Source organism: Hemiscyllium ocellatum, chromosome 47 (genome assembly GCF_020745735.1).
Source record: "Hemiscyllium ocellatum isolate sHemOce1 chromosome 47, sHemOce1.pat.X.cur, whole genome shotgun sequence".
Taxonomy (NCBI): Eukaryota; Metazoa; Chordata; class Chondrichthyes; order Orectolobiformes; family Hemiscylliidae; genus Hemiscyllium; species Hemiscyllium ocellatum.
The window spans coordinates 14424612-14445295 of record NC_083447.1 but is presented as its reverse complement, the minus strand read 5'-3'; the positions used below and the strand labels follow the sequence as shown (position 1 = coordinate 14445295).

General features: G+C 42.4%; 1 protein-coding gene across 1 annotated transcript in view; it reads right to left on the bottom strand.

Moving 5' to 3' along the window:
• The window catches only part of LOC132836636 (cation channel sperm-associated auxiliary subunit gamma-like), a 265261-nt gene that overhangs the window by 123000 nt on the left and 121577 nt on the right, over nucleotides 1-20684 (bottom strand). The window contains exon 7 of the mRNA XM_060856028.1: nucleotides 8207-8321. Coding sequence (XP_060712011.1) covers nucleotides 8207-8321 — 115 coding nt within the window. The remainder of the gene's footprint in view (nucleotides 1-8206; nucleotides 8322-20684) is intronic.

Below are 20684 nucleotides of genomic sequence, written 5' to 3'. Positions count from 1 at the left end.
TTTTAGTTTAACTCTTGATTTTTTCCCAGTTTGTTGCGCAGCATATAGCCCATCAGTTTTATCCATGCAGAGTCTAATTTCCAGGCACAAACTGGACGGCATGGTGGTACAGTGGTTAGCACTGCTGCCTCACAGCGCCAGAGACTTGGGTTCAATTCCTGCCTCAGGCGACTGGCTGTGTGGAGTTTGCACGTTCTCCCCGTGGGTTCCCTCCGGGTGCTCTGGTTTCCTCCCACAGTCCAAAGATGTGCGGGTCAGGTGAATTGGCCATGGTAAATTGCCCATAGTGTTAGGTAAGGGGTAAATGTATGGGTGGGTTGCGGGTTGGTGCGGACTTGTTGGGCCAAAGGGCCTGTTTCCACACTGTAAGTAATCTAATCTACTATGCCACTAACATAATGGGCTAGAATTTTATATACATTAATCAGGCAAAGCTAGTCTTGGAGCAATATGTGCAAATAAATGTCCTGTTGTCTGAGATTTTTTATGTAAGTTGATTTGCCCCAAAACAGCTTGCAAGATACCAGTGGTGACGTCCCAATTAAACTGGCTGTAATACAGATGTCTGCAGTGAGTGCCTCATGATAGGGGTCACATGACTACAGCAAGTCAGGAGGAAAAATGCATGCATTATCGTTTGTATTATAAGTTACCCACATGGACCAATATGCATACATTTGTTCTCATATGAACATACAAATTAGGAGAAAAAGGCCATTCAGCCCCTTAAATCTACTCTGCCTTTCAATAAAATATTGACTGATCTGATTTTAACCTTAACTCTATATTCTTGCCAGGCCTTTGCTTATGAATAATGTTTTGATCTCTGCCTTAAAAATATTCATTGATTCTGCCTCTATCATCTTTTGAAGAAGCAATCAAGACTTAAAACCTGAGAGGAAAAATTCTCCTTAACTCTATCTGAAATCAGTATCTTCTGAGTTTTAAACAGTGAACCCAGCTCTAGATTCCCTGAAAAGAAAAAACATCCTTTCCATATCCACTCTCTTAAATCTCCTCAGAATCTTTTTTTGTTTAAACTACATATAAGTGATTTTATTTTTATTGCAGATATAATCTTTAAACTGTACCCATTTCTTGATAATCTATGCATGCACTGTTATTGACTGTTCACCTGGGTGACGTTCCTTTGCTGGACAGTATCATTCCTTTGTCACTTTCTGTTGCCACAGTAACTGTTGGTGTTCTATTACTATTATTGTAACACTGTGGACCTTTGGGACTAATGGCTGACCTGTGGTCTATAATGGCAAGTTCATATCTTCCTGATGGATCACTGTAGTGAACATCTTCACTTGGGCATTCATTCTCGCAGTTGCAATAATGTACCTGATTGATAATTTGCATTATGTACAATCAAGGTGACAACCAATGTACGCAAGTTCCAAGTTGCACAGGTTGAGAATATTGAAGGTTTACACCCTGACTAGCTCTCCAATGGTCAACTCTGGCAATGGTTAGGCAGCTTTGTTTGAATGAAAGTTGGCTTTCTACCATTTCACCTTGATTTTGTCACAAAGGCCCTTTACTACCTTGATTTGATTTATTATTGTCACATGTACCTGGGTACAGTGAAAAGTTTTGTTTTGCATTCAGTACATGCAGATCATACCATACAAAGTGCATAAGGATAACAAAACAGAGCGAGGAATACGGTGTTATGGTTGCACAAAAAGTGAGGCTTTTGTACCAGTTTTGCTATTGAAACTATTTTGGGTGCAGTAGCACATTAGTCTTTAGACTATCCTCCATGAATTAGTAGGTGTCCTTCTCCATTAGCGTACATATCTATGTTACATTTGTTTGATCTCTTTATGATACATCTGACAATTTTCACTGCCACCACAGCCCTTCCAGCTGACCAGAGATAGTGTGGAAATGATGTATGGTGTTGAATTTTTCAATCTTTTCTGAAGCGGCTGAAATCTTCACCACGAACTGAGCAACATTGTCACTTATCACCATGTCCTCAGTAGCATAACAACCAAAATGAGTTTTCAGGCATTCTACAATCTGGTGGGCATTTGTGGAAATCAGCTGGTCTTCCTCTCAGTATGTCATAATAGTAGTCGACAGTGCCTGTGAAAGTGAAGAGGTCTATACCAGCTTCATCCATGGTCAGTCTGGGATATGAGGTGTCACCACTTGCTCCTTAGCTTGCCTTCCTTGGTATTTCTTACACACACTGCAGTGGCTGATGTGATCCATGATTTCATTGCTCATATTTGGCAAGTAGAACACGTATCATGCCTTCCTCAGACTGAACTCAATTCCTTGGTGACTTGCGTGGGTGAGCTTTAGCATCCTCATCTCAACTTTCCAGTGACTCTATTTCCTTTGTACAATGTAAAATACTGGGCTGTCAATTAATCTCCAGATGTACTATACACACTTTTGACTTCTGGACTGTCGTTAGTACTTTCAGGCATCCTTTCACTTCAACTTCTCACAACACTTGAAGAGTAGCATCTTGATGGGTAGTTCACTTGATTTCAGCAATGTGCTTGCCTGTGTGATGATGCTGCTCCCTTTAAGCACATTAGGTTGTCCTTGGATTTCTTTTCAGAGGGGTCGTAAAGACCAAGGTTCCTTTTTGTTTGCTTTTATCTACTTGATGTACAAAGTACAATGAAAGGGGAGTGGCTAGTTTTCGTAGCTCAGCTTTGCTCTGGTTTGGTTCGGGTTTGATTTTAACAGTCTGGCTGTTCAGAGCTGCTGGTTAGTTGTTAGCTGGGAATCCAAAACAAACAGCTACATGGAAGATGTTCTATGCTGAATCACTCTGCCATCTCTCTCTCTCTCTCCTGTAAGACCCTATGTTTGATTTTACCTTTTTTTTTGCCAAAGGAGTGTTACTGGGAATTGTTGCAGGAACTTGGAACAGCATCATTAACTTGGGATAGTCTGTTGGATTTTTAAGTAGTTAAGTCATTCTATATTCTGTTCTCTTCTGTTTGTGTTTCATTCGGTAATCTTGCAAATAAATTCTGTTTTGTTTAAAACTAAGTGATTGAGCCAGCTGCATCACTCCTGGAATATCCACTACACACCTGCTAAACACAACTAGAAAAGTCTTGGTCTGGGCTACTTTCTTGAAATGTTTTGAGGGGGTTTGGCCTGGTCCATAACATCTGCCAGAGTCAATGAAGTGAATTTTACCGTTTTTGATTAATCAAGATTTTTTCAGTGGGTTATCTGCCATGAAGCCCAGTGAGTTCCTCACCGTAACTTATCAAACATTTCTCTTTCATTACTTACCATGCAGCTTTCACATCTAACTTCTGCCCCATCTTGCCTCATGCTTTTCCTCTCACAACTCGCTACTCAGTGCATACCCACCAATACAGCAGTATCCCTGGGCCAATGCCCTCTTTGAAATGCCACTGAACAAGGCAAAGCGGCCATGTTGTCAACAGCACGTCGACAGTCCTTTGCACATACAAAGCCCATCTCTAATGTTTAATGTGGCTAATGTTTAACCACCACACCAGCTGTCCATTAACCTGCCGTTAGCTACATCCCACCTGAAAGCCTCCCAAATCAGTGCAATCCTGTTCCCAATGCTCACTGTAGCTATGACCTTGCCATTGTCAGTAGGAGAACATCACATATAAGTAAGCAATAAAAGAATAGCAAGACAAAAATGAGGTTTTACTTACATAAAGCAAAAGGCATCATGAATCCATTGAACCCCACAATGCCAACTCAATTTCAGCATTAGGACCAAAGATTATTTTACAGTCAACAACTGTCTGCTGCATGCAGCTGTCATCTATTGGGTGAGGTTCTGTCTAGCTTCTGGTGCTTATTGCAGCTCAGCTATATGATAGCTAAGTAATCAAAGTTGCGTGACTCACACAAGATTCTTGGAAATTGCACAAATAGTGGTTCACAGTGATGTATTGTACCATTATTGTTGATAAATTCAACATTATTGGGTTGCCCAAATTTAATTTGTAAGCACCAACAGAATGGCGAAATCAGCTTTGACCAGCATCTGACCCTTAAGTACCCTCACTCTGAATACATAACAAATAGGCTTAGCAACAGGTCTTTTTTTTGGAGCACAATGTAATGTGGATCATGAGCTTTCATCCATCACATTAATACTTATTCCCCCACTGTAGGTGTTGTTATAGCCATTTTCCAGTAGGACTTTGCATCTAGAGAAGTGAAAGTGGTGGCTAGGAAGGTAGCTTGCAGTGGACACAAATAGCACAAGACCCCAGCTGGTCCTTTACCTCAAACTATCTTCCCCTGGACAGATCCTTACTAAAAAGCATAGCAATCATCCTACCTGAGTGTCTGTGCTAAACAGCACCTCAAATCAGCAGTACTGAAAGCCTTTGGTTCTGGCTAAAGTACTGCCAATGTACTAACAGGCAATGTACTAACAAGGTATGATTGGTGTAATAATGCAGGTAGGCACAAAGTGAATGAGTGCCAACAGTGCAAGTGAGCAGTCCTGAGGTGCAGCCTGGTCCAGTCCGTGAACTGGGTTGCTGTGTGTGCATGTAAAATGTCCCTGTTACAGTATTTTCAATGTTAGCTGCCCATATACCTTGCACACATTAGGAAAGGAGTTCCAGAAGTTTGACCCAGAGACAGCAAAGGAATGGCAATATATGATAAGACAGGATGGTGAGTGGCTTGGAGGAAAACTTGCTAGAGGGGATGTTCCCATGCATCTGTTACCCTTGCTCATCTAGGGTGGTAGGAGTCGCAGATTGGAAGGTACAGTTAGTGGAGACCTGGTGAATTGACGTAGTACATCTTGTAGATGGTACATATAATTGGCAATATATATCAATGGCAAATTTTGAAGGTGGAAAATGGGATACCAATCAAACAGGTTGCTTAGTTCTGAATAGTGTCCAGCTTCTTGAGTGTAATTGAAGCTGCACTCATTGAGATAAGTAGACAATATTCCAACACTTTACTGACTTGAGTCTTGTTAACAGGCAATGAAGAGACAGGAGCTGAGTTACCTGCCTTGGAATTCCTAGCCTCTGCTCTAATAGCTAGTATATTCATATGGCTCATCCAATTTAGTTTCTGGTCAGTGGTAATCCTAGAGTGCTGATAGTGGGGATTCCTTAATTGTAATGTCATTGAATGACAAGGAGGTAATGCTTAGATTCTCTTGTAAGAGATGGTCATTACCTGGCACCTGTGAAACATGAATGTTACTTGCCACTTATCAGTGCCTAATCATGTCTAGTTGTCATTCCAGTAGTCACAAATCGTTTATCACATACTGACCTGAGTCATTCAACATCATATATGATGGATAATGTCTCTTTCTCAACATTGAGTAATATTGTTCTGATTCTGTGAAAGTACAAAAAAGCATATGCTACAGACCTCTCCACACCAACTTGTATTATGTGAGGTTACACTACATCTAAATATTGTGGTGAGGCATTGTGTATTAAATCCAATTGTCCGTTGGAGTCAGTGGGCCCAAATAGAATTGTTACTCAAAAGTTTGTTCACTTCAAATCCCCTCAACTATCTCTTGCTTTGGGTGGATAGTAATACTTTTGAATGCTACAATTTTGAAGTTCATCTTGGATTTTCTCTAATCTTAAAATATGCTGTTCCTTCTAATTAGGATGACATTTAACAAGGAACTTACTCCATTCATGCCATTTCAAGAGTCACAAACATTAATCTTTCACAATGGTACAATCCTTGTGTTTATGAATGTTAAGCATATTCTTCTCTTTCAGTTAATTCTAATTGCAAATGTAAACTCAATAGAACTATTTACTGAACACTTTCCCATTGGCTAAATTAGAAAACAATGCTTCACTACTAGGCAATGGATAATTGTGGGCAGCACAGTGGCACAGTGATTAGCCCTGCTGCCTCACAGCGCCAGAGACCCGGGTTCAGTTCCCGCCTCAGGTGACTGACTGTGTGGAGTTTGCATGTTCTCCCCATGTCTGTGTGGGTTTCCTCCGGGTGCTCCGGTTTCCTCCCACAGTCCAAAGATGTGCAGGTCAGGTGAATTGGCCATGCTAAATTGCCCGTAGTGTTAGGTAAGGGGTAAATGTATGGGTGGGTTGCACTTCGGTGGGTCGGTGTGGACTTGTTGGGCCGAAGGGCCTGTTTCCACACTGTAAGTAATCTAATCTAATATCATGCCCAATCACTTTATTAATAACTTACTTAAAATTTCCAACAAATCTGAACAGATCTGTCTGTTTTGCAAAGTAATATAACAAGTGCTGCCCATTCACTGTTCATCACTTTCTTCATTGCCTGTTCTTACTTCTCTATCCAACTCTTCACTTATTGCTTCTAGATTAGATTAGATTACCTACACTGTGGAAACAGGCCCTTCAGCCCAACCAGTCCACACCGACCCTCTGAAGAGTAACCCACCCAGATCCTTTCTCTCTCTGACTAATGCACCTAACACTATGGGCAATTTAGCATGGCCAATTCACCTGACCTGCACATCTTTGGATGGTGAAAGGAAACTGGAGCACCCAGAGTAAGCCCACACAGACACAGGGAGAATGTGCAAACACCACACAGACAATTGCCAGAGGCTGGAATCAAACCTGGGACCCTGGTGCTGTGAGGCAGCAGTGCTAACCACTTATGAGGCATAAGACACTGGCACAGATTTGCAAAATGTTGGCTACACATTTCCATTTGCCTTGATGACAACCTGTGATATTTAATCATTTGGTCCTCTTTGCTCAAAGACCACTTTGTGCTTTCTGAGCATTTTTTACTATTATAGAAATTCTGATCATTGCCTACAGTAAATTATCCAGCAGAATTTAACCATATCTTCTTAAAGTAATGCCTACCAATCAGGGAGAATCTGTATGGAACTTAACTTGGGAATGCTGACAAGAGCTGAAAAATGTGTTCCTGGAAAAGCACAGGTCAGGCAGCATCCAAGGAGCAGGAGAATCGACATTTCGGGCATAAGCCGTTCTTCAGGAACGAGGAGAGTGTGCCAAGCAGGCTAAGATAAAAGGTAAGGAGGAGGGACTTGGGGGGAGGGGCGTTAGGAATGCGATAGGTGGAAGAAGGTTAAGGTGAGGGTGATAGGCCAGAAAGGTGGTGGGGGTGGAGAGGTCGGGAAGAAGATTGCAGGTCAAGAAGGGGGTGTTGAGTCCGAGGGTTGGGACTGAGATAAGGTGGGGGGAGGGCAAATGAGGAAGCTGGAGAAATCTGCATTCATCCCTTGTGGTTGGAGGGTTCCTAGGCGGAAGATGAAGCGCTCTTCCTCCAGGTGTTGTGTTGCCATGGTCTGGCGATGGAGGAGGCCAAGGATCTGCATGTCCTTGGCGGAGTGGGAGGGGGAGTTAAGTGTTCAGCCACCACCTTCTTGACCTGCAATCTTCTTCCCGACCTCTCCTTCCATTTATCGCATTCCCAACGCCCCTCCCCCCAAGTCCCTCCTCCCTACTTTTTATCTTAGCCTGCTTGGCACATCCTCCTCATTCCTGAAGAAGGGCTTATGCCCGAAACATCGATTCTCCTGCACCTTTGATGCTGCCTGATCTGCTGAGCTTTTCCAGCAACACATTTTTCAGCTCTGATCTCCAGCATCTGCAGTCCGCACTTTCTGCAATGCTGACAAGAGCCTAGCATCACTTTCATTAGAGAGGTCCCGCCATATTATATGCTAATCTCATATCAAGGGGAGGCAATGGCACAGTGGTATTATCACTAGACTATTCATCCAGAGACCTCAAACTGATCTGGAACCTGGGTTCAAATCCTCAAGTGGTAATGATTTGGATTAAATTAAAAATCTGGAATTAAGGGTCTCATAATGACCATGAAACTGATTTTGGTTGTTGGAAAAGCCCATCTGGTTCACTAATGTCCTTTTGGGAAGGAAACTACCATCCTTACCTGGTCTGGTCTACATGTGACTACAGACCCACATTAATGTGGCTAACTCTTAACTGCCCCCTAGGCAATTAGGGACGGGCAATTAATGCTGGCCTAGCCAGTGACACCCATATCCCATGAATTAAACAAAAATTCAGGAAATTATGGTAGTTAGCTGACTTCTGTAAGAGAACAAAATGCACATGATCTTTGGAACATATGGATTGATAAGTTAAATAGACTCTTCTCATTGTACTATCTCATACTGATTTGTATTTTAGGAAATTTAGCAGATGAACATTGCTAAAATACCACTTACCTCTTCAACATCAGTCACAAAGGCAAAATCTCCATTCCAAGAAGTTATAAAGTAGCGAATAAGGGAGTAACTTGGAACCCCTGGCACAGCAAGCCACGTTGCACCAAGATTGTAACTAAAATAAAATAGCCAAGTTTGCATTAGTCAGCAATTTGCTTTTAACATGTTTAAAAAGATTTTCTGTAGACTGATTTTCACTACAACTGGGTATCCAACAGTTCAAGGAATTCCTCAGCATTCTAAAAGAATCTCTGTTTAACCATTATAAGGACTGAGTCAAGTGGGAGGGTTGGGAGGAGAGTTGTTACTTCGGTAACACTGAAAGGATTTGGCAAGTTACAGGAGGGTGATTAGCTGCAAGGCATGATGATCTAATGGCATGGGAACAGGAGAGGAAGTGGTCCAGAATCTTGAGGAAAGTTTAATAATCTTTCGCTTTAAACTTGCATTGACTTATTTGCACAGACAGTTGACTAGGAGATGGATGGACTCTTGAAAGATTGGTCTGGGTGCACTTTCTCCTAAAATGCTTAGATTTCTAGGTATATGGTACAGGTAGAGTGGTGTTGATGAGGGGCTTTTGCCCAGAGTGTCGAATTTCCTGCTCCTTGGATGTTGCCTGACCTGCTGAGCTTTTCTAGCACCACTCTAATCTAGACTTGATCTCTAGCATCTACTTTCGCCTAAATGGTACAGGTAGTTTCTATCAATATAACTGCAGTGCTGACAGGTTCCACATACATGGAATATTGCCACAATAACAAAATCAATTTTAAATGCCTTTACAATTAAGAAGAGGAATCAGCAAGAATGTTTTCTTTCACTGTTACGTATAGCACTTGATATGTATGACAACATCTAGGACAAAGCAATTCACTTGATTGACACTGCATCCACCATCTGTAACATTCACTCCCTTCACCACTGATGCTTGACAGTATGATATACAAGATGCAATGTCGAAATTTACCATGGCTCCTTCAGCAGCACCTTCCAAATCTGCAGCCCTTATCCCCTACAGGAAAACAGTAACTGATGCAGGAGAACACAACCACTTTCAAATTTCCCTGCAGGTCACACAGCATCCTGACTTGGAACAAATCACTATAAAAGTGGAGGTGGAAGAATGCTGCTGCTCAGATGAGGCTTATTAAAGTGTTTGGCAGCAGCAAGTTAGTTCCTTATCCTCTACTTAATATCTTCTTGGAATGGAAATTTTGCCTTCATTACTGATTTTGAAGATGTAAGTGGCATCCAGTAGCAAAGGCCAAAGGGATTCTAGCGTTATGCAACAACATCTTAACAGCAGCTAAAGCAGGAAAGGAAGCTGTGATTCTGGCGCTAACATGGACATTGGTCAAGTGGAGTTTTCATTGTGTGATTTGGTATAAAGCTTTGAGCTTGAGTTGGAGACACACTAATCAAGATGCAGGCAAAGTTAAGACTTCGACTTCGAAGTACCAACTACTATATTAATACGAGGTAAGAATGAATCTATCTTCGTTACGTGTTCATGTCTATTTGCTCCTAAGACTCTTTCTCATTCTAGAAAGTGATGTAGTGTAGTAAAGCGTGATATCTAGTGACATGATCCCAAGGTTGTTCTTGGGTCCTGATGCCCTTATACAACAGATAAAAAAGTATAAATAGCATGACTTTCTGGAAGAGATGGCAATATATTTCAGTCTCATTCCGAACTATCAATCTAATCAGATGATAGCTCTTATTCCCACTGAACTGCAGGAGATACTTGTGAACATATGAGCTAAAGTAGACCATTGAACACCTCAAGAATACTCCATAATTCATGGCTGATCTGAGTGCAACTGGAAATCCACATTTTCTTCTATCCCAATAACCTTGCATCCTTCATTTAACAAGACTCTACCTAGTTCTGCCTAGAAATGTTCAAGGACAGTGGTTCCAATATTTTCAAGAACACAGTTCCAAAAACTGACAATTCTGTGAGAAATTTTTTTTTATCTAATCAGTGTTTTGTAATTGATTTGACTGAAGAGCCTAACCATTCAAGTTGCCTGCCTCTATAAAGTAGTGATTATCTACACAGCATCTATATTAGCATTCCTGCTAAGATGAACTAGATACAGCATTCACTGAGGTGACCACATGCTTCATATTTGATTGTACAGTGGCAATACTATGCATCAGTACCTCACAACAAAAGGTAGTGGTCGCCTTTGCTATCTTGTACATGTTGCAAAAGCTATCTGGCACCCATGTTCGATGCATTTACTGATTTCTAGTCCATGCAAAGTACTTTTCTCTGGAAAGCTGAGCCTCGAAAATTTACACTTGGCTAGTGTAGCAATATGAGTGCTCTTGGGTCCTTCTTTCTGTTGCCAATTGCTCCTGTTCAGCTGGGTTCAGTGAATTATCTACTCAGGTTTTTCTACCTCATAATATTATGTGGGGTTCCAATTTCTGTTCCAGAGCTTTTGAAAGTATGGCCAAGTGATATAGGTTTTCCATTTCCACACTTGCATCTATAGAACCTAGAAAAATTATATACAACTTTAAATAGGAGCAGACTGAAAACTTTGGTGGTTGCTTTAGAAAGCATATATTTACAATGTAAATAACTGCTAATAAATGCTTATTTAAAAAAGTGCAATAGTTGGCTCCAATGTACACTTCACCACCTTGCCTCTAGCAGAAGGTACTTTACAGACACAACGCAGAACAAAATTTGGCACCAAATCACATCGGGTGATATTAAGGCAGATGCTCAAAATATCTGTGAAAAATATGGGCTTTTAAAATGGAATTCTGAGAAAGATGGCTATAGATATGGAAGGTTGAAACAGATTCAAGGATATTGGACAGGAATGGGATAATGAAGATGGGCCAGTACTTTGCAAGGAGTCAACAGCTGGTTTTCTGAGGAGAATAATCTTCACTCTAAGCTGCATTGGTAAACTAGTATATAAAATTGGGAGTATACTGCACAGGAAACAAAAAAGGCTGCATACAAGCAACAGTCCCCTTAAGATGCACATAGGGGTAAGTGATGGCTTAGTGGTATTATTGCTAGACTATTAATCCAGAAACTGAACTAATGTTCTTGGGACTCAGGTTCGAATCCCACCACAGCAAATGGTGGAATTAGAATTCAACAAAAACAGAACATTGTCGATTGTCAGAAAAATCCCTCTGGTTCACTAATGTCCTTTAGGAAAAGAAATCTGCCATCCTCACCTGGTCTGACCTACACATGACTCCAGACCTACAGCAATGTGGTTGACTCTCAACTGCCCTCTGAAATGGCTGAGCAAACCATTCAGCTGTACTAATCACTACAAAGTCTCAAAGAAATGAAATCAAAAAAGAGAAAATGCTGGAAAATCTCAGCAAGTCTGGCAGCATCTGTAAGGAAAGAAAAATGCTGACGTTTCGAATCTAACTGACCCTTTGTAAAAGTTAAAAAAAGGAGAAATAGGGAGGTATTTACACTAGGCTGAGAGAAGGTGAGTCATGGCTCCAAAAGCAATGGTAGCAATCAAGAGGTGATAATAAGAGTGCATAGAGAGATTATAGGGGGATTAGGAGCTGTGAATGACCAAGGCTGAAGCCAGTGCGATGTGACAAAATATGTGGGGAATGGGGGGATGGGTGAAGCAGAGGCAAAATGGAAAACAGGGGAGAAGGGTAGCAACGGGGGAAGAGGAGAGGAAAAAGGTGATGGGAGAGTGGTGATTGAGAGAAAAGGAGACAATCAAGAAATAAGAGATACAGAACAGTGAAAAGAATTTATATATTTCAAAAAAATAAAATTACAGAGCAGAATGAAAATAGAGGGGTTGAGATGGGATAATCATCTGAAGTTGTTGAATTCAATGTTGAGATCGACAGGCTGTAACATGCCTAGTCGGAAGATGAGATGCTGTTCCTCCAGTTTGCAATGAGCTTCACTGGAACACTGCAAAGAAATGAAACCAGATGGATCACTTGGCATCAATCTAGGCACAAAAAAAGACAGCAACAGAAACAGCCCTGTCGACCATGCAGGGTCCTCCTTATTAATACTTGGGGGCTAGTGCCAAAATTGGAAGAGCTGTATCACAGACTAGTTAAGTTGCAGCCTAACAAAGTCATACTCATTGAATCATACCTCAGGCACCACGATCACTATCCCTAAGTCTGTCCTGTTTCACCAGCAGGACAGACCTGGCAGAAGTGGCAGCACAGCAGTATACAGTCAAGTTGCCCTAGAGTCCTCAACATTGACTCTGAACCACACAAAATCTCGTGCTTCAGATTAAACTTGGGAAAGAAAACCTTTTACTGCTTACCACATACTGGCCTTCATTAGTTGATGAATCAGTACTCCTTCATGTTGAACAATACTTAGAGGAAGCACTGAGGATGGCAAGGCACAAAATATACTCTGACTGGGGGATTCCTGATGAAGGGCTGATGCCTGAAATGTCAGTTCTCCTGCTCCTTGGATATTGCCTGACCTCCTTGGATATTCCAGCACCACAGTCTCAACTCTGGATGATTTCAATGTCCACCACCAAAAATGACTCAAAAGCAGTATGACTGATTGAGCTGGTCGGGTTCTAGACTGGGTCTGCAGCAAATGGTCAGGGAACCGATAAGAGGGGAAACATACTTGACCTCATCCTTACCAAGCCGCCAGCTGCAGATGCATCTGTCCATGACAGTATCAGGAACAGTGATCTCTGCACAATCCTTGTGAAGTCCCACCTTTACATTGAAAAGAAACTTCATCGTGATACAAGACCATAAGATACAAGAGCAGAAATTATGCCAATCAGCCCATCAGGTCTGCTCTATTATTCAATCATGGCTGGTAAGTTTCTTAACCCTATTCTCCCGCTTTCTCCCCGTTAACCTTGATCCCCCTGATATTTAAGAACCTATCTAAGTGTGAAGTGACTCACTTTGGTAAGAGTAACAAGAAAATGGGGTACTGGGCTAATGGTCGGATACTTGGTAGTGTGGATGAGCAGGGGGATCTTGGTGTCCATGTACACAGATCTCTAAAAGTTGACACCCAGGTAAATAGTGCTGTGAAGAAGGCATATGGTATACTGGCTTTTATTGGTAGAGAAATTGAGTTCCGGAGTCCTGAGGTCATGTTGCAGTTGTATAAGACTTGGTGCGGCTGCATCTGGAGTATTGTGTGCAGTTTTGGTCGCCATACTATAGGAAGGATGTGGAGGCACTGGAACGGGAGCAGAGGAGATTTACCAGGATGTTGCCTGGTATGGTAGGAAGATCGTATGAGGAAAGGCTGAGGCACTTGGGGCTGTTTTCAGTGGAGAAAAAAAGGTTTAGGGGTGACTTGATAGAGGTATACAAGATGATTAGGGGTTTAGATAGGGTTGACCATGAGAACCTTTTTCCACGTATGGAGTCAGCTATTACGAGGGGGCATAGCTTTAAATTAATGGGTGGTAGATATAGGACAGATGTTAGGGGTAGATTCTTTACTCAGCGAGTCGTGAGTTCATGGAATGCCCTGCCAGTAGCAGTGGTGGACTCTCCCTCTTTATGGGCATTTAAACGGGCATTGGATAGGCATATGGAGGATAGTGGGCTAGTGAAGGTTAGGTGGGCTTGGATCGGCGCAACATCGAGGGCCAAAGGGCCTGTACTGTGCTGTATTTTTCTATGTTCTATGTTCTATCTATCACAGTCTTAAACATATTCAATGACCTGGCCTCTACAGTGTTCAGTGGCAATGAATTCCATAGATTCATTACTCTCTGGCTGAAGAAGTTTCTCCCTACCTCCATTCTAAAAGGTCTTTCCTTTACTCTAAAGCTGTGCCCTCAGCTCTGAGTCGCTACTAACAATGGAAACACCTTTCCAACATCCACTCTGTCTAGGCCACTCAGTATTCTGTATGTTTCAATTAGATCCGTCTTCACCTTTCGACTATAGACCTAAAGTCCTCAAACATTCCTCATATGTTAACATTTTCACTCCAGGGACCATTCTCTGAACATGCATCAGGGCCAGTACATCTTTCCTGAAATATGGGGCCTAAAACTGCATACAATACTCCAAATATGGTCTGACCTGAGCCTTATAGAGCCTCAGAAGTACATCCTTGCTTTTATATTCAAGCCCTCTCAAAACAAATGCCAACACTGCATTTGCCTTCCTAACTACTTATTCAAACCTGCAAGTTTACCTTGAGAGAACTCTGAACTAGAACTCTCAAGCCTCTTCGTAGTTCAGACTTCTGAATTTTCTCCCCATTTAAAAAATAGTCCATGCCACTATTCTTCCTATTGAAGTGCATGACCTCACACTTTCCCATGTTGAACTCCATCTTCCACTTCTTTGCCCACTTTCCTAACTTGTCCAAATCCTTCTTCAGCCTCCTCCCCTTCCCCCCTCATGCTACCTGTCCCTATACCTATCTTTGTATCACCTGCAAACTCAGCGAGAATGCCCTTAGTTCCTTCATCTAGATTGTTAATGTATAAAGTGAAAAGTTGTGGTTCCAGCATTGACCCTTGTGGAACACCACTTGTCACTGTCTGCCATCTTGAGAAGAACTTTTTTATCCCCAATCTCTGCTTTCTGCCAGACAGCCAAGTTTTGATCCATGCTAGCACCTTAGCTCTAACACCATGGGCCTCTATTTTACTCAGTCGCTTCCTGTATGCCACCTCATCAAGGGCCTTCTTGAAGTCCAGGTAGATAACATCCATTGGCTCTCCTTGGTCTAGCCTGCTCATTAATTTCTCAAAAAATTCTAGCAGATTTGTCAGGCAAGATTCCCCTTGATGAATCAGACTTGATAAGGGAGCTTAAGATGAAGGAAGCCTTAGGAGGCAGTGATCATAATATGATTGAATTTACTCTGCAATTTGAGAGGGAGAAGATAGAATCAGAGGTAATGGTATTGCAGCTGAATATAGGCAAATACAGAGGCATGAGGGAGGAGGTGGGTAGAATTGACTTGACGAAACAGTTGGCATTTAGGAGGTGGGGAGACTGAGGAAGCATTTGGACAGGTTAGGAGAGTGGGCAAAGAAGTGGAAGATGGAGTACAACGTGGGAAAATGTGAGGTCGTGCACTTTGGTAGGAAGAATAGAGGCATGGACTATTTTCTAAATGAGGAGAAAATTCAGAAGTCTGAAGTACAAAGAGACTTGGAAGTTTAGTCCAGCATTCTCTCAAGGGAAACTTACACATTCAGTCAATAGTAAGGAAGGCTTGATGAAACCATGCTGACTTTACCTATTTTACCATACACTTCCAAATATTCAGAAATCTCATTCTTCTCAATGGATTTCAAATCTTACTCACAACTGAGGTTAGGCTAATTGGTCTGTAATTATCCATCTTTTGGCTTAATCCGTTTTTAAACAAGGGTGTCACAATAGCGATTTTCTAGTCCTCTGGCACCCTCCCTAATACCAATGACTCCTGAAAGATCACGACAAATCCTCCACCATCTCTTCAACTATCTCCCTTAGAACTCTGGTGTGTAGTGCATCTGGTCCAGGTGACTTATCCACCTTCAGGCCAGTTTTTCTCGTACCTTGTCCTTGGTGATGGTCACCATATTTAGTTCTGCCCCCTTACTCTCTTGAATTTTTGGAACATTACTTGTGTCTTCCATCGTGAAGATTGATGCAAAGTAATTGTTCAATTCTTCAGCCATTTCCCTGTTCCCATTACTATCTCTCAGCATAATTTTCAAGCAGCCCAATGTCCACTTTTGCCTCTCTTTTGCCCTTTAAACATCTAAAAAACTCTTACAGTTTTCCTTTAGCTAGCTTACCCTCATATTTAATCTTCTCCCTCCTCATTTCTTTTTTTGTTGTCCTCAGTTGGTCTTTGTAAGCTCCCACTTTCCTTTGTCACATTATATGCTTTCTCTTTTGTTTTTATGCTACCCAAGACTTCCCTAGTCAGCTATGGTTGCCTCATCCTCACTGTACCAGGCTTCTTTTCCCTCAGGATGATTCTCTGCTGTGTCACCCGAATTACTCCCAGAAACTTCTGCCATTACTGTTCCATTGCCTTCCCTGCTACGCTCCTCTCCCAGTCAATTCTATCCAGCACCACCCTCGTGCCTCTGTAGTTGCCTTTAATCAGCTGTAATACTGTTACTCCTGATCCTATCTTTTCCCTCTCAAATTGCAGAGTAAATTCAATCATATTATAATCACTGCTTCCCAAGGGTTCCTTCACCTTAAGCTCCCTTATCAAGTCTGCTTCAGTGCACAACACTAAATCCAATATTGCCTGTTCCCTACTAGGCTCAAGCTGCTTCAAAAAGCCATCTCGTAGACATTCCACAAATTCCTTTTCTTGTAATCCTCTACCAACTTGATTTTCCCAGTCCACCTGCATGTTGAAATTCCCCATGATCACTGTAACCTTGCCTTTCCTAAACATCGTTTCTATGTACTGGTGCATCTTGTGCCCCAGCTCCTGACTAATGTTTGGAGGCCTGTACATAACCCCAACTATCGTTTCTTCACCTTTGCGGTTCCTCAATTCTGCTCACATGGATTCTTGTTGTGTGGCACTATCACCATGCTAAATGGGACAGACTTTGAACAGATCTAGCAACTCAAGACTGGGTATCCAGGAGGTGCTGTGGGTCATCAACAGTAGCAGAACTGTGCTCCTGCACAATTTGTAACCTCGTGGCCCAGCATATCCTCAGTCAACCATTACCAGGGAATCAATGCTGGTTCAATGAAGATTGCAGCAGGGCAGGCCAAGAGGAGCCTGAAGATGAGTGTCAACCTGGTGAAGATACCAAAACAGGACTACTTGCACGCCAAACAGCATAAGCAGCAAGTGATAGACAGAGCTGATCCCACAACCAACAGATCAGAACTAAGCTCTGCAATCCTGCAATATCCAGTTATGAATGATGGTGGACAATTAAACAAATCACTGGAGGAGGAGGCTCCATAAATATCTCCATCCTCAATGATGGAAGAGTCCAGCACATTCGTGCAAAAGATAAGCTTGAAGCTTTCACAGCATATTTCAGCCAGAAATGACAAGCGGATGATCCATCTTGGCTTCTCCAGTGGTCTCCAGCATTATAGATACCAGTCTTCAGTCATCGATTTATTCCACGTGATATCAAAAAACAATTGGAAAAACTGGATACTGCAAAGGCTATGTGTCCTGACAACATTCCAAAAATAGTACTGAAGAATTGTGCTCCAGAACTTGCCACTCCCCTAGCTAAGCTGTTCCAGTGCAGTTAAAACACTGGTATCTACTCAACAATGTGGAATATAGCCCAAGTATGTACTGTGCATAAATAGCAGGACAAACCAACCCAGTCAATGACCGCCGCATCCATCTACTTTCGATCATCAATAAAGTGTTGGAAGATGTCATCAACAGTGCGATCAAGCAGCACCTGCTCAGCAATAACCTGATCAGTGATGCCCAGTTTGGGTTCTGCTAGGGCCACTCAGCTCCTGACCTCATTGCAGCCTTGGTCCAAACATGGAAAAAGAGCTGAATTCCAGAGGTGAGGTAAGAATGACAGGCCTTGACATTAAGGCTGCATTCCACCAAGCATGGTATCAAGAAGCCCTAGCAAAACTTGAATCAATTGGTACTGGGGGTAAACTCTCCAGTGGTTGCAGTCATATCTGACATTAGGAAGATGTTTGTGGTTCTTGGAGGTCAGCCGTTCCAGCTTCAGGACATTTCTGCAAAATGTTCCTCAAGGTAGTGTCCTAGGCCTAACCATCTTCTGCTGCTTCATCAATGATCTTCCCTCTATTAAAAAGTCAGAAGTAGGGATGTTCGCCAATGATTGCACAAAGTTCAGCATTATTCATGACTCCTCAGATACTGAAACAGTCCATGTTCAAATGCAGCAAGATCTGAACAATATCCAGGCCTGGTCTGACAAGGGCTGAAAAATGTGTTGCTGGAAAAGCGCAGCATCAACGGAGCAGGAGAATCGACGTTTTGGGCATAAGCCCTTCTTCAAGGGCTTATGCCCGAAACGTCGATTCTCCTCCTCCTTAGATGCTGCCTGACCTGCTGCGCTTTTCCAGCAACACATTTTTCAGCTCTGATCTCCAGCATCTGCAGTCCTCACTTTCTCCTCTTTGGTCTGATAAGGGGCAAATAACATTCATGCCACACAAATATCAGGCTATGACCAACACCAATAACACACTCACAGGAATACGATTCACGAGAGAAGAGGAAAAGGATAGCCAACTCCCATTCCTAGACGTGTTAGTAGAGAGAACACCCAACGGAGAATTCACCACAAGGGTACACAGGAAACCAACACACACAGACCAAGTCCTAAACTATGAAAGTAACCACCCCAACACACACAAACGAAGCTGCATCAGGACACTATTCAAAAGAGCCACAACACACTGCAGTACACCAGAACTGCGAAAAGAGGAACACCTATACAAGGTATTCGCCAAAAACGGATACCCACGCAACTTTATCACCAGATGCCTAAGAGATAGACCACGGAACGAGGACATGCCACAACCAAAAGGACTAGCCACACTACCATATGTCAGGAACGTCTCAGAACTGACAGCCAGACTACTGCGACCCTTAGGACTCATAACAGCCCACAAGCCAACTTCCACACTCAGACAACAACTCACTAGAACAAAGGACCCAATAGCCAGCACGAGCCAAACTAACGTAGTTTACAAAATACCATGCAAGGACTGCACAAAACACTATATAGGACAAACAGGACGACAGCTAACAATCCGCATCCACGAACATCAGCTAGCCACAAAAAGAAACGATCAGCTATCCCTAGTAGCCATACACTCAGACAACCAGGAACATGAATTTGACTGGGAAAACACTACCATCATAGGACAAGCCAGACAGAGAACAGCCAGGGAATTCCTAGAGGCATGGCATTCATCCACAAACTCCATTAACAGACACATAGACCTGGACCCAATATACAAACCACTACAGCTGAAACTGACACCCGGAAACGACAAGAAGATCCATCAACAGACACATCAACCTGGACCCCACATACAAACTACTACAGCTGAAACTGACACCCGGAAGCGGCAAGAACAAACCACTATAAATACCGGAAGAAACATCAAAGCAGCGCTTCTCAGGAGGCTCCAATAGCACTGATGATGTTCCCTAGCCAGGGAACGAAACGTTTGCAGCAAAAACTTCCAGCTCGGCGAACAGAACCACAACAACGGACACCCGAGCTACAAATCTTCAACCAGACTTCATCACCAATAAGTCACAATCTAACCACTGCCCCTTGGTATTCAATGGTGTTACCATCAATGAATCCCCCACTTTCAACATCCTGGGGATTATCATTGATCAGAAACTCAATTGGATTCACCACATAAACACAGCGGCTACAAGAGCAGATCAGAGGCTAGGAATACTGGCTCACCTCCTGACTCCTCAAAACATGTTCACCATCTATATCGCAGTAGCATGATCAAATACTTCCCACTTGCCTGGATGAGTGTAGCCAAGACTCAAGAAACTCGACACCATCCAGGACAAAGCGGCCTTGTTGATTGGCACTACACTCAAGCATCCATTCCCTCCAAAAACAGGTATGTAGCCCTGTGTAAAATCTACAAGATGAACTGCAGAAATTCACCAAAGATCCTCAGAAAGCATTTTCCAAACTCATGACCACTTCCATCGAGAAGGGCATGGGCAGCAGACATAAGGGTACACCACCACCTGCAAGTTCCCCTCCTAGCAACTCACCATCCCGACTTGGAAATATATGGCCATTCCTTCACTGTTGCTGGGTCAAAATTGTGGTATTCCATCCCCAATGGCGTTTTGAGTCAACCACAGCATATGGACTGTAATGGTTCACAAAGGCAGCTAACCACCTTCTCAGGTGCAACTAAGGATGGGCAATACATGCTGGCCAATCAGTGATGCCCACATCCCACAAATAAATTTTAAAAATGTGCTGCTGTCAATGGGAATATAATGCAGAATACTGATTCTGCATAGGAAAGAGAAATTATAGGGAACATTTGGAGAAAAGGGATGATGATGGTAGATTTTATGCGAAGAGGGACAATGCCTGAAGAAAGAGAAATGTTAATAGAATCAGTTAATGGGTTAGCCCGGAAGTGAAACTGAGTGGTCATAAATTTAAAAGGAATCAGTTTGAGAGGATAAGAAGTAAGCCTCATGAACAAAATGAACTCAGAGGTTGAATGAGGGAAAGAAATGAGAGAAAAATGTGATTTCAGGGCTAGAGGAGGGGGAGCTTTAGGGGAAGAAAAGTTAACACAAATTGGCTGGAGTAAGCAGCAGCAAACATGCAGTAAAGCAGTGAAAACACACCTTGTCATGCTGTATGTATGCAAGAATGGTGGAATAAGGGAGTGTGTCCAAATATTTATCAGCTACATCATTTCATCATAGACTGTAATTACTGTCAGTGATGTTGATAACAATATTATTTATTGACAAAGT